This window comes from Bombus affinis, chromosome 14, assembly GCF_024516045.1.
Source record: "Bombus affinis isolate iyBomAffi1 chromosome 14, iyBomAffi1.2, whole genome shotgun sequence".
Lineage (NCBI taxonomy): Eukaryota > Metazoa > Arthropoda > Insecta > Hymenoptera > Apidae > Bombus > Bombus affinis.
Genome location: NC_066357.1, coordinates 200787 through 212941, shown reverse-complemented (window position 1 = coordinate 212941; position 12155 = coordinate 200787). Strand labels below are relative to the sequence as shown.

General features: G+C 36.5%; 1 protein-coding gene across 1 annotated transcript in view; it reads left to right on the top strand.

Moving 5' to 3' along the window:
• The first annotated feature begins 7403 nt into the window (after positions 1–7403).
• The window catches only part of LOC126924147 (U-scoloptoxin(05)-Sm1a), a 94712-nt gene continuing 89960 nt past the window's right edge, over positions 7404–12155 (top strand). Inside the window, exon 1 of the mRNA XM_050738319.1 lies at positions 7404–8397. Within this exon, the coding sequence (XP_050594276.1) occupies positions 8337–8397 (61 nt within the window). The 5' untranslated portion in view covers positions 7404–8336. The remainder of the gene's footprint in view (positions 8398–12155) is intronic.

Below are 12155 nucleotides of genomic sequence, written 5' to 3'. Positions count from 1 at the left end.
AGCTTTGCGTGAAAAACGACCAGAATATCAAAAAAGGCAACACAAAGTAATTTTGCTTCATGATAATGCACCATCACATACAGCAAAACCGGTCAAGGAAACGATTGAAGCGTTCAGTTGGGAAATACTTTAGCACGCGGCTTACTCAGCAGACTTGGCTCCGTCCGATTACTATTTATTTGCATCGATGGGACACGCACTTTCTGACCAGCACTTCATTTCTTACGAAAATGTACGAAAATGCCTCGATGACTGGTTTGCCTCAAAAGAGCAACAGTTTTTTTGGCGTGGCATCCACCAATTGCCAGACTGGTGGGAAAAATGTATAGCTAGCGAATAATACTTCGAATAAAATATTTTTAATCATTTTCATACAATAAACGTGTATTTTCTCTACAAAAATTCCGGTTTCATATTTACATATCTGGTACTTGCAACTTTGTAACCTGCACGTTTTTCATAGAGGTGACGCGATGGAGTTAGGTTCAAATATTTCAAAGTAAGGTTTGGCGCGCGTTTGTCCAGTGTTCTCTAGAGAATATTTAGTTGTGAATTTTTGAATTCTTGCAAATATTTTCGAATATTTATAACACACGATCATAGTGTGTTAGTGGAATGTATATTCCATACTCTGATAACGGATATTCACAGTATAATTCTCGCAAATGATTGCATTGCATTTACGGCATTTGTAAGCATTTGTTCGATATCGAGAAATATCCTATAACTCTCAACTAATATTTTTCACACTTATTCCAATTTCTTGATAACAATCTTTTAATTGTAGAAGAACAACAGTATGTTCCAAATAAATGTTCGATAGGGGAAAAAAAGAAAAATACCGAAACGATATTTCGCTTCTTTTACACACTACCCCCCCTCTCCTTCTAAAATATAGCCAGTCCGCCATTACTCAACTTTATTTTCAGAGGATATTTGCGATCGCGCGCAATGCGGTTTGTAGAATCAGTGTTTGTTACGCAAAAGATTTGTTCAATATTTTCAAATCACGATAGTTTTGATTAAATTCAATCAAATAATCACGTAACGTAGTCTTTTGTTTTTCTTTTATTATATATGTGTTCTTTTTGAACACTGGTTTTCGTATTAGAGTCAGTGCATTTCTCAAGAGGATGGGGCCTTTCCAGGAGCTCAAGACCGTAAGTATTTTTACATATAGTATTTCAATTTGTTCAATTTTCTATATTTTATTCGAATTATTGTTAATTAGAAAATAAAAACGATCGGTAATTTAAAAAGCTATAAATGTTCCAAAAGTTCCGAGTTCGTTATTACTCACTAGCGATGTTAACTGTATTTTATGTTTTGTTACAGATACGGTTTCGACTTGTTCATCTTTGGGACCAATTTAACGGTGGCACAAAAACCAAGAACGCAAGTATCTTCATATATCGTACTTCGATTATGTCTATTCTGCATATTTTGCTTTGACTATACTATCGATTAAGAAGTAGAATTTGATTGAAAATTTTGAAGGTTAGGGTCCTCTCAGGTTGTTCTTTCATTAAGATAAAAAGAGTGTTAATGTTTCAACGTGGAATTATAAAACAAATGTCTAACACATTTTAGAAATCATTAAATTCTTAATATGTAGATTCGAAACTTTTATATTAGAGGTTTAGTTTATATATTTATTCGATACTTATTAGAACTTCAATCTTTGTTATTAGTAAAATTACAAATTTAATAAACTTCCATTTTTCATTATCTTCAACTTTTCAAATAATCAGCAACTATTCATCGTGTTTTGTTTTGTAACAGGCTTTTCAGAACCTCTATTTCCACCGTTGGATTTTCAACGGTTCCTGTCTGATGTTAGTCTTTCTGATGATATTCACTGGGGTAGCGTAGCATCCATGGTAATGTCCTCTGGTTCTCCGCTTCGAACGGTGAGTCGCATGCATTTCTGTTCCTCCGGTCACTCAATCATGTCGTAGGATGAAAGGTCCGAATCAGCACGGGCGATTGGTTGTATTACGTAGAAACTTTTGCGAGTGTAGTGATCGCGGGTATTTTTTATACCCGTGAGTAGTAATATTCCTTTTTCAAATATATTAGTTTAGGATAGGTCTTCTTGCACATCGCGATTATAATAATTAGTCAGTCTTTTAATAGTTGATTTAAGCATACACATTTGAAAATAAATTCATGGTACTTGTAAAATGTATATTAGTATCGAGTGAGAATACTTGCAAAAGGCAAATATCTACACGAATATATCTGTATGACACAAGTATAGTCGATCTTAAGCAGTGAATTTTAATATAAACAAGAGATATCGAAATGATCTCGTTTGAGTATTTTATAGTGAAGATGTCGGATACCCTCCGATTTCGTTGCTATGAAAGTTGCAATTGTCGCTCAATGGTAATGACGATACAGGCAATACACGATACAATAAATAATGTTGAATTTAATTTTCTCTTTTGTGACAATATTAAGTCACATTCGTTTATTGGCTTCAGATAGAGTTTAAAATATGAGTTAAAATTCATATTTTTTTTTTCGTACAAAAATGCGTAAAGTTTTATATGCAAGAAGAAACTTCGTGGCAGGCAGATTTTTGACTCGAGACTATATTTTTAAAGGCTGCTTCTGTATTTTCGAAAAAGTGCTTTGACGAAGAGATCGCCTGAGATTATTTCTATCTTAGTAATACATTTCGATTTAACCATTTAAACATCGAGTTTTAGTCCTTCAATTACTGCTACTTTTTTTGTAATATTAAAATTTCAGTGATTTGTTAAATTAATAAAGTAGAGTTATTATAATCTGAGACTAAGTAATAAAATATAAAACCGGAGAACGTTAGTCCGTTAAATACAAATTAGACAAACTAATCATGTTTTTAGATCAGGATTTTCGGTTTTAACTCTTTCCGTGCCTATTGTCAGGATCTCGCTCACGTGCCCAGGTGCTACTTGAATGGGAGAAAGACATTGGGCACGATGACCATAATTAATGCAAAAATTTCTCAGCGACTGACGATGTGTTACTGTATCGTGCACGAGACATATATTAATTCAATGTATGTATGAATAAAATCAGAATTTGCGTCAATATCACGTACACGACTAAGTATAACCACGGTGTTAACATTTCTGTCAATTACAATCATAATTCCAAGTCTACTTACATTTATTCTAACGAGATAATTTCTTTAGACATGTTTTATCACGTTTTGCGCAATGGTCACTAGCCTTCGTCAGTCGATTTCGGGAAAATGGTACGTACCCTAGAGTGTGCATACTGCTTGTTAAGCTCGGGTGTCGGAGGCGTCCCGGGACGTCCTCTCGAGTGTAAGATCTTTGCGCCCGAACGTTTGTGCTGGACAGTGGAACAGTGGAGCGAATGTGTTGGTGTGCCTGTTTTGCCATTTTTTAAATATAGGGCTATGTAGGATAGATAGTATACAGTCTGGCGTGTCTGTTAATTATAAATAAGTAGGGCTGGGCAGGTTGGCACAGTCTCTGGTCGAGTAGGCGCGCTTTCGTGTGATCAACCTGTTTCTGGAAATCTAATTTGAAAAATCGACTGTGAAACTGGTAGAGCATGAGTAGAGCATGCTCTCGTCTCTGGTTTTGTCTATTGATTTTTCGAATTTCGCGGACGCGGAAGCGAATAGGCTCCAAGCGGACGTTTATTGCTCGAGCTCGCACATGCTCAACAACAACAAGTGATCGTTGGTCAGTCCATGTACGCTTGAATCAGCTTCCGCGGTTTACATTTTTAGTTTACCTTTATAAGTTTTTTTTTGTTTGCGATTATAAAGACTCGAGCTTTGATTTAAGTTTTAGCGGGCATTGCGCCCGAAGAAAAAAGAGACTATAAGCCGAAGAGTCCCGGCAAAATGTCATAGAAGAGGGCAACCACCAATGACTCCCCATCCTCTGTATCACCCAGAGTATGGAAAGTCATTCTTGTTACTACTTTGTCACTATGCTCGCTTTTAGTATTTGCAGTAGTAGTAGTAGTAGTTTTTTTTGGACGATGTGTATATTGTCTCATCATCCTACTAGGCAAATCGCGGTTTTTTTATTAATGTCGCGAGAGGATGACTACGGTTTGAATTAGAGTTGCGATAAAATGATAATCGTGTTTGCCTTAGAATTGCGAATTATGATATCGCGATTGTCTTTTGCAATTTTTATAATGAATTTTTAGAACTTCTTAGAGAATTATATGTATCAGAATTTATCCAGTTTTATATTGTTTAAAATTAGATTTTAAAAATTTTAGTTCTTAATTAATTATATAGTATTATAAGTTGGCATATCAGAATATCTGAAGTAGCTTTTTTATATAATAAATAGTAATTTCCATTGAATTCAGTTTAAGAGTTAGCGTTGCGACAATGAGTGATCGCGTTTTGTTAAGTAGAGTTGCATTTACAAAATGCTCAAAATCCTCCGACTGTATTTGTCGGAGACTGTTCCTGGATCGCTAGATACGACTACAAGAGCTGTACAAATGCGATCGTTCATCAACGACCTTTTAAATGGTTGCACTGGGATCTCTCGCTATTAGTATTGCTTCTCTCATCTTAGTATTCAAATTAAATTTTCAATTTTTAATTCTTGCTTTCAATTTTCCTAGTTTTGATTAAAGAGATACAAACGATTCTCTATCTTTGCTAAAATTTAATCAAGAGTAATTTAATTTATAGTAAAGAGTAAAGTAATATAAAATGTTGTCACCTTATAGGTGCCTGTTTCTTTTCTTTTCTTTAAGTACTAATCCAGTAAACGAGCTTGGTTTTGATTTATCAATTTACAGAAAATACATTTCAGTTACATATTTGAATGTTTCATAGCATCTTAAATATGTATGCTAAAGGCTGGAAAGAACGAAAGAAGCAAAGGAGGTGAAGAGAAGAAAGGGGATAAATATTAGGAAATAATGTTTCAGCCTTACCATTCAGCTAGTAATTATACATATTTTATAAAATTTTACCAACTTTTCGCAGATCGAATTTGCTTAAGGATCTTTTGTGGCATGAAGCAATGGGCGTTATATTCCATACGATATCCCTTTCCTTTCCCTTTATAATGTTTAGCTTATTACGTAGGTAGAGTAAGCAGATATTTAGGTTTTTATGTAGGTGTGATTTATAGTTATATAAATATTATAGTAGGAAGTGTGGCACCATAGTAAAAGCACGGCATTGTAGAATGCGTATGTTATGCAGTAATTCATTTTATATGATACATATTTCATCCTATTCTCTTGTCCTTTTTGTTTAACTCCCAAACATAATTAATTATTATAATTCTTAATCATAATCAATTAGTTTTCACTCTCGTGACAATAAAAGCTTGGAGAGCTTGGAGAGCATGCAGGGATATGAAATCATTGGGCGGAAACGCGAGGCTCGCCTTTTGAGCGATCGTCTTATCCTTATCGTGACGTAAAATTCAATCGACAATCAAATCGCACTGTGTTTCGCCTGTTTAATTATACTTCTAACAACAGTTTATAGATGGCGAGCCACACTTGATGTACTATTCTCATATGTCGTCACAAGTTCGGGTTCCGAGTTAAACGAATAACTCTGTAGTTAGTATCTTGTTACTTGCTAGTTAAAAGTTGTTAGCATAAAACGAGATACATGTCCCATCTTGTGACACTGTTTCGAAAAACGAGAGAAACTGAGGTTTCGTAGCGAATCGGTGGAAATGCATCGAACACAGAAATCTTTTGGTGCTTTGTTCACTTGTAGGAAATTCAATGATCGGTGCCAGACGGCACAATATTGCCCGCGTATAATACATAGTGCATAGGCATGCGCGATGTATACATGTTACCGATAACTGTCAAATGAATGCACGCCTGATAACGATGATGCAACTGGATATGATGTAAACGGTAAATATTTACAAGAAGGTTAACCAGGGATATTAAACGTCGCTGAAGAAACATCCACTGTTCAAATACGGCTAAAATCTTGCGAAGGCCACTGAGCAGGGTAATCTTGATGATGTACACATGCGAGGTAAAAGCAACTTCAACTGTCGTTAATTCGATGAATGGATTACATCACGCATCTGCCGATAGTTGATTGGACTGGGCAAGCCGAGATAAAGGCGGCGAATCCAGGCAGATGCTTGGAAAACGGAACTGAAGTTGAGGCATTCGATCAACAGCAGTATTAACAAGTAGAGACACATCGAACGGACGTTAGTTGGTGTGATACTCGGTTACTGCAAATTGCAGGAGTTTTGTTAAAATACAATTGTATTACTACATAAATTTGAAGTAATTGGAGGTGGATCCCATAAACAGCATTTTTACTCCAATAGTTATCGCGGATAAATATTTTCTACATTTAATTCTTTATAAATGCATGAACATCTGCAATCTATCTTGCTTAATATTATTATTATGTTATTTTATTTGATTATTTTATTCATTGTGTATGCGTAAAGTGTTTTTATATGTCTGAATGTTTTCAATATGTAATTCCGTATTTATTAGCGATTAGATTATGTTATTTCATTTTCGTACAATTCTTGAATTTAAGCAGATTCTTACGCAAAACTTTCAAACTATGACGAAATAAACGTTGAATTTTTTATGTTTTGTTGTTAAAAAAATATTTATGAAATAAATGAAATTTCTCATAACATTTGTTATTACTCTCTTCGTTCTATTGATCCGTATCGGCGTAGTAACGATAAACAATGTAGAGAAAATGTATTTGAAAATTTGATAGTGGAACGTCAGAAATTTGATCAATTGCGCGATTGTAATTGATCTATTGCCACATTTAACAAGTTAACAAGAAACGGTGTGAACGATGAATTTCGGGTTGCGAATATCAGGATTACCTTTGACACAGCTGCGATTGTTTCATAAATTTCTGCGACGGCACGCGGATAAAGGAAAGAAAGGTTTAACGGGGCGTTGAGCAAAACTGATAACTAGGAAACTGGAGGTGACCAATAAAATGTTAATTAAAAAAGTTCACCGGATAAAACGTCACGAAACTAACGTTAAAATATTAAGCTATCGATATCGAATTTTTAACAACTATTATATAAATACAGTGTTTGTAATACATTGAATTTGAAAGGCTTTGAGAATTTAAAATTATGCTATACGATCGAATAGATACGTCGATTAGAATTTTTGAAAGAATATCTAAAAATTGGTATTTTAGCTTTTTGTTTTCTCAAAAATTAATTAAACTTATACATATACATTAAGCTTATATATTAGGCGGTTGCGTACTTTTTATCGTCAACATTACAGTACATACGTATGTACATGGCAGCCTAGAATAATGTAGGTAAAATAGCGTGTGGTAATGTGCAATTAAGTTGACGTATATCAAATTTCATATTGTTTCGTAGTACGTATATGCTTTTATGTGATTAAGAAAATCTGATAGCACGAAGATGCTGAACTAGAAGTGAATTAGAAGCAAAATTGCGTTAAAGCAAAGAAAGTTAAAATCGTAGACAACAGATCGTGCGAACTCGAACGTAAATTGTGAATTGTTTTATCGAATTTGTTTATCGAACGATAATCCGGAAGCTAAAGTGATCAGCTTGCGCAAATTATAAAAGAGGCCAGCGAAAGGGAACAGGCCGAATTTTGTAGCGGACGTATGCACAGGCTACACAGAAATACACATGAACATACGTAGATGTGTGCAAAGGAAAATGGTGGAGGGCACAGAGGTGCGAGAAGATAAGCGCGCGCGACGACGCGACGCGGCGCGTCGCGGCGCCACTACTGCAGCGTAAGGTAACGTAGAAAGTCAGTCCTACGGCGGCGCCTCACCAGTCGTACGCGTTAGGACGCGCTCTTTCGTAGCCCAGCAATCAGAAAGCGGCCACTTGTGATTTCGTGTAACCCTTCAGTGCCTCCAAAGAAAAGTCGTCTTCAACCGAATAAATTTTTATCCGAACAAACAGAGAACAAACAATACACGAGGCTAGTTAAACAAATCCTAAAATAAAATCAAAAGTAAGGAATAGAAGAATTTGGAAAAAGAGAGGCATAGGATCGGAAGATAGAAGAGACACCCGGAGGATCGCGATTGGATCCCCGATCTAAAGATTGTCAGTGATCGTCTTGTATTAAGAGAAAACAGAATTTTGGTCTGCACGCTGATCGCGAACGGATCGAATAGAACGGATTGATCATCGAAAATCGAAGAGAGGTTTTCAAGAGACGAAGTCGCTGGATCAAGTGCCTTGTTCTTTCTATATCGCCCCTGGGCGGCTCCTGGCTCTCGCAAGTCTCATCGGTCCAAACTGACGGACTTATTCTCAGTTTTCGCAGTACACTCTCTAACCACCGGCAGCAGGATGTTTTCCTTCTCGAGAGCTTTCCCGCCGATTCTCTTCGCGACACTCTTCATCTGCATCGGTGAGTTTTTCTATGCTTCTGCTTCTCGTGAAACGCAAGTGGCCGATGTAGCCAACGAAATAGAATACCTCTCGGTTCTTATCATTGAAAATTATATGATGATGAAAATAATGATCTCGTTATACCTTTCTTCGTTTGAAAGAGTTCTCCTTTAACGGTTTCTCCAAATTAATTGCTAAAATTGCCAAATTAATTGATTGTGTGCGTATGCATGCGCGCGCGCGCGCGCGTACGAGAGGGGGAGGAGCAACGGTAAAGTCTACCGATTCTTTTTATAGATCTCTACTCTCTATCGAAAATGTTTATGAATCCAATTTCAGTACGCGAATAGTAGTAAATTTCGAAAATCGAAAATTAAAAATTTGTTAAGAATAATTTTTTGATAATCACTTGGCGCTTCTTAGAATTCTGGGGTAAGAGCCGTGCGGTCCCTAGTAATTCGCTTACCAAAAGGCATCTTTAGCTTTCCTGCTCCGTGGCCAAATGCATTAAATAAGGAATAGATTTTTTGTTTTATATATTATATTCATCGTGGATATTGGTCGGGTCGCTTGTGCCATTGGTTTATCTCCTTATCAATCTATCATTGGTCAAACTGTTTCACGTATTTTCTGGTGATGTCATGAGTGACGTGATAGTCACGTCATAGGCACCTCATAGCTCGATCGGTTTTTCAAACATTCACTCGAGATCCTTATTGAACCCTCGACGCAGTCATGAATTATCGTAAGGCTAAATAGTGACGGACTATTTGGCATTATATCGGCATAAAAGTGTGTTGCAGCTAACATATTTGCGCGTGAAATTCTAAAAGAAATGGCGTATGTAGGCTGTAGATGACGAGAGAATTGAAAGTATCTACTGGACGGTGCTTGTTAATATGAAAATACCAACAAGCGACTTTACGAATTACACGCAACTCGATTCTAGAAACAACCGCGGATATAATTTGAATGGTCCGATTCAAATTATCCGGTATCACGTTTCATCCTCGACTCGTTAAACGTTACCGCTCGATAACAATCGTCGAGCACGCGATATGCCTCTTCATTCCGATTAACCCCCCGAAAATCCACTAAGCTCAATTAATTATTTCTCCCGGCCTATTGTCGTCGTTAAACGACTCGATTATCCACTTTCTACAAAATCAGCGTTCGAAATGTGGCCAATTGTCTGCATTTTTCTGCAAGTACATCTATTGAATGATTCTCGAACAGAATCATTCCGCCAGTAGCTTCGTGCGATATTCTATGCGCAATGAGTTCATTATCCGATCGACTATTGGTCGTGGTCACGAAGGGATTATTTCAATCCCCGCGTCGCAACGAAACGCATCGCCTTTTCATTGAATAGCATTATTTCCGAGGAGAAGTTTACGCTTTGATGGAGCTGGCCGCGCAAAGCCTGAGTAGGGGCGGGTCTAACCGAATTTTCACCATTGCTAAATGAACGGCAGGGATAGGTTGAAAGGGGTGAAAAGGCAAACAGGAATTAGGCGAATAATCGAGTTTGGTATTTCGACGAACAGACGCTCCTGGATAAAAGCGAATGGCAAGAGTGTGAAAAATGGTTTCACTATGGAATCTAATTTTAAGTCAATTTTTATCAATTTTAAGTAAATGATTTTGCATTCTACAACGAGAACTCGTAGGGTTTGAACAACCCAAATTATGTAAAAGTAATACTGAAGCTCTGTAGGCAAAGAGGCAAAAAATACCTATGTCCTATATGTATAACATTTTTTGTCTTTATTCTTTATATGTTGGGTCAAATTATGAAAATATGATATATATAACCACGCAAAGTTGGAGTAGGAAGTATAATGGTCGAACTTGTCTTCCATTCATAGATTTTAGGATCATTGGTTGAGTGAAAATAAAGAACGTTTCAAATTACACTAGTCGAAATTCTTACCGTTCGGTTTAGAAGTTAAATATTTTGCAATCCCTAAAGCTACTCTCCAATGTTAAAACTTATGCTCGAAAAAATTCCTTATTTCCAATTTGTTTCATTTATTACGCCATTCGCAACTTCCATGCTTTGTAATGTAATTTCAAACTTGTAAATCATCATCCATGTTGTCACTTTCATAATACTTAACGTGTACAATATTATCGTTCAATTTATAACGATTTCTAATATTATAATACGATATTCATAAATTCGCTGCATTCCTGGTATATTGGCGAAAAAAGAAAATCCTCATCGCCTCCAAGATCTAACAGATAGATCTTTATGCGTTATCTATAATGCCAGACTAACCTATCCTCTGCACGGAACGCACCGTAATATCATCCTAGCACCGGATACTCACAGATTCTTGCCCTTTCAGCATTACTCGCGCGAAACGACAGCTAACACGCTCAGCATTTGGTTCTCAGTTGGTTTTTGATTGGTCTTCGATTGATCTTCAATTGGTCTTCAGCCGAAAGTGCAAGTGGTCTCCTCTGCTTCTTTTTCTTCGATCTTTCACTTCGAACTGACACCGTACAATGCCAGTGTTTCCCTTTCGGCGGAACCCACGCCAATCACGTAATGGAGGCTTGTTGAAGGGCATCGCGTCTTTTTTTCTCTGTCTGTCTCTTTTCCTCTCTTTCGCTCTCTTTCTCATTCTCCATTTTCCTCTTAATCCTCGTACATCCATACATTTTTGCATCGCCGTACATTTTATATGCATATAACAAGGATACAAATATCAAGTCCCTAAAATCAGGCCGAACACCAACACTTCAGATCCGGAATTTCTCTCTCTCTCTCTCTCTTTCTCTCCTTCTCTCACTCTTAAAAGGGATAACAAAGCGATGTGGTGCCGTAAATATACGGGCTGCACCCTTGCGGCCCTTTATCACTTTTGTTAGCCTCGTCGTCTTTGGCCCGCAAAAAGGCTAGCTTCTAGCTGGAAATCCAAACTGGCTGGTGTGTCGACCTAATGCGCGTTTTTATCGTTCCACTTTCCAAGTATCGGTACCTTTTGTCGGACGATCGATTGGTTTAGATCGAGAGATACGATTTCGTTGTGTCGGTGAAACTGAATGGCGTAAATCTGTTTAAGATCGCGTTTGTCTTTTAGTCTTTTCTTTTTAAATCGTGATCAAGCATCTTTCAGATAATTTTAAATGTAAGAATATATTATATGCATAAGATAGCGTACTGTAACAAGTGAATGTGGATTAGTAAGTAAATGCTACTTATTTAGAAGAATGATAAATTATTGCGTTACTGTTTGTTCGAATGGCTTTTAATAACTTGTTAAATTGTTTTCGTGTTAATTAATCATATCCCGTATTTAAATTCCAGTTTCCAGATATTTGATAGCTTCAAGATCTTCCTCGCAGTGAAATTTGCCATCCTTTTAATCGATCGATATCTTTTCTTCGTGTTATTTAAAGATTTCATAAAGTTTAGTAAATTAACAGCTTATTATTTTGCTCAAAGTTTAAATTCTTTAAATCTAAATTCGCGACCGGTTTTCATTCGATATTATATGCATTTTGGTTGAAAATATGATGGTATCGTAAAATGGCATAAAATTTGCTATTATATTCATTTGGCTTTAGATCTAAATTTGTACAACTTTTAACTAACTCATACGTAAATTACCATGTTACTTGAAAGCTAACAACGCGATAAGACGTTTAGGCGTCTTCTGTAAATTAGCAAGTTATATTTACATATCGCTTCAAGTTTCTTTGCCGATCTAAACGTGAGTGTTTATGATCGATACCGACGAGATTTTTTACGTCTAAATTCATGTTGTT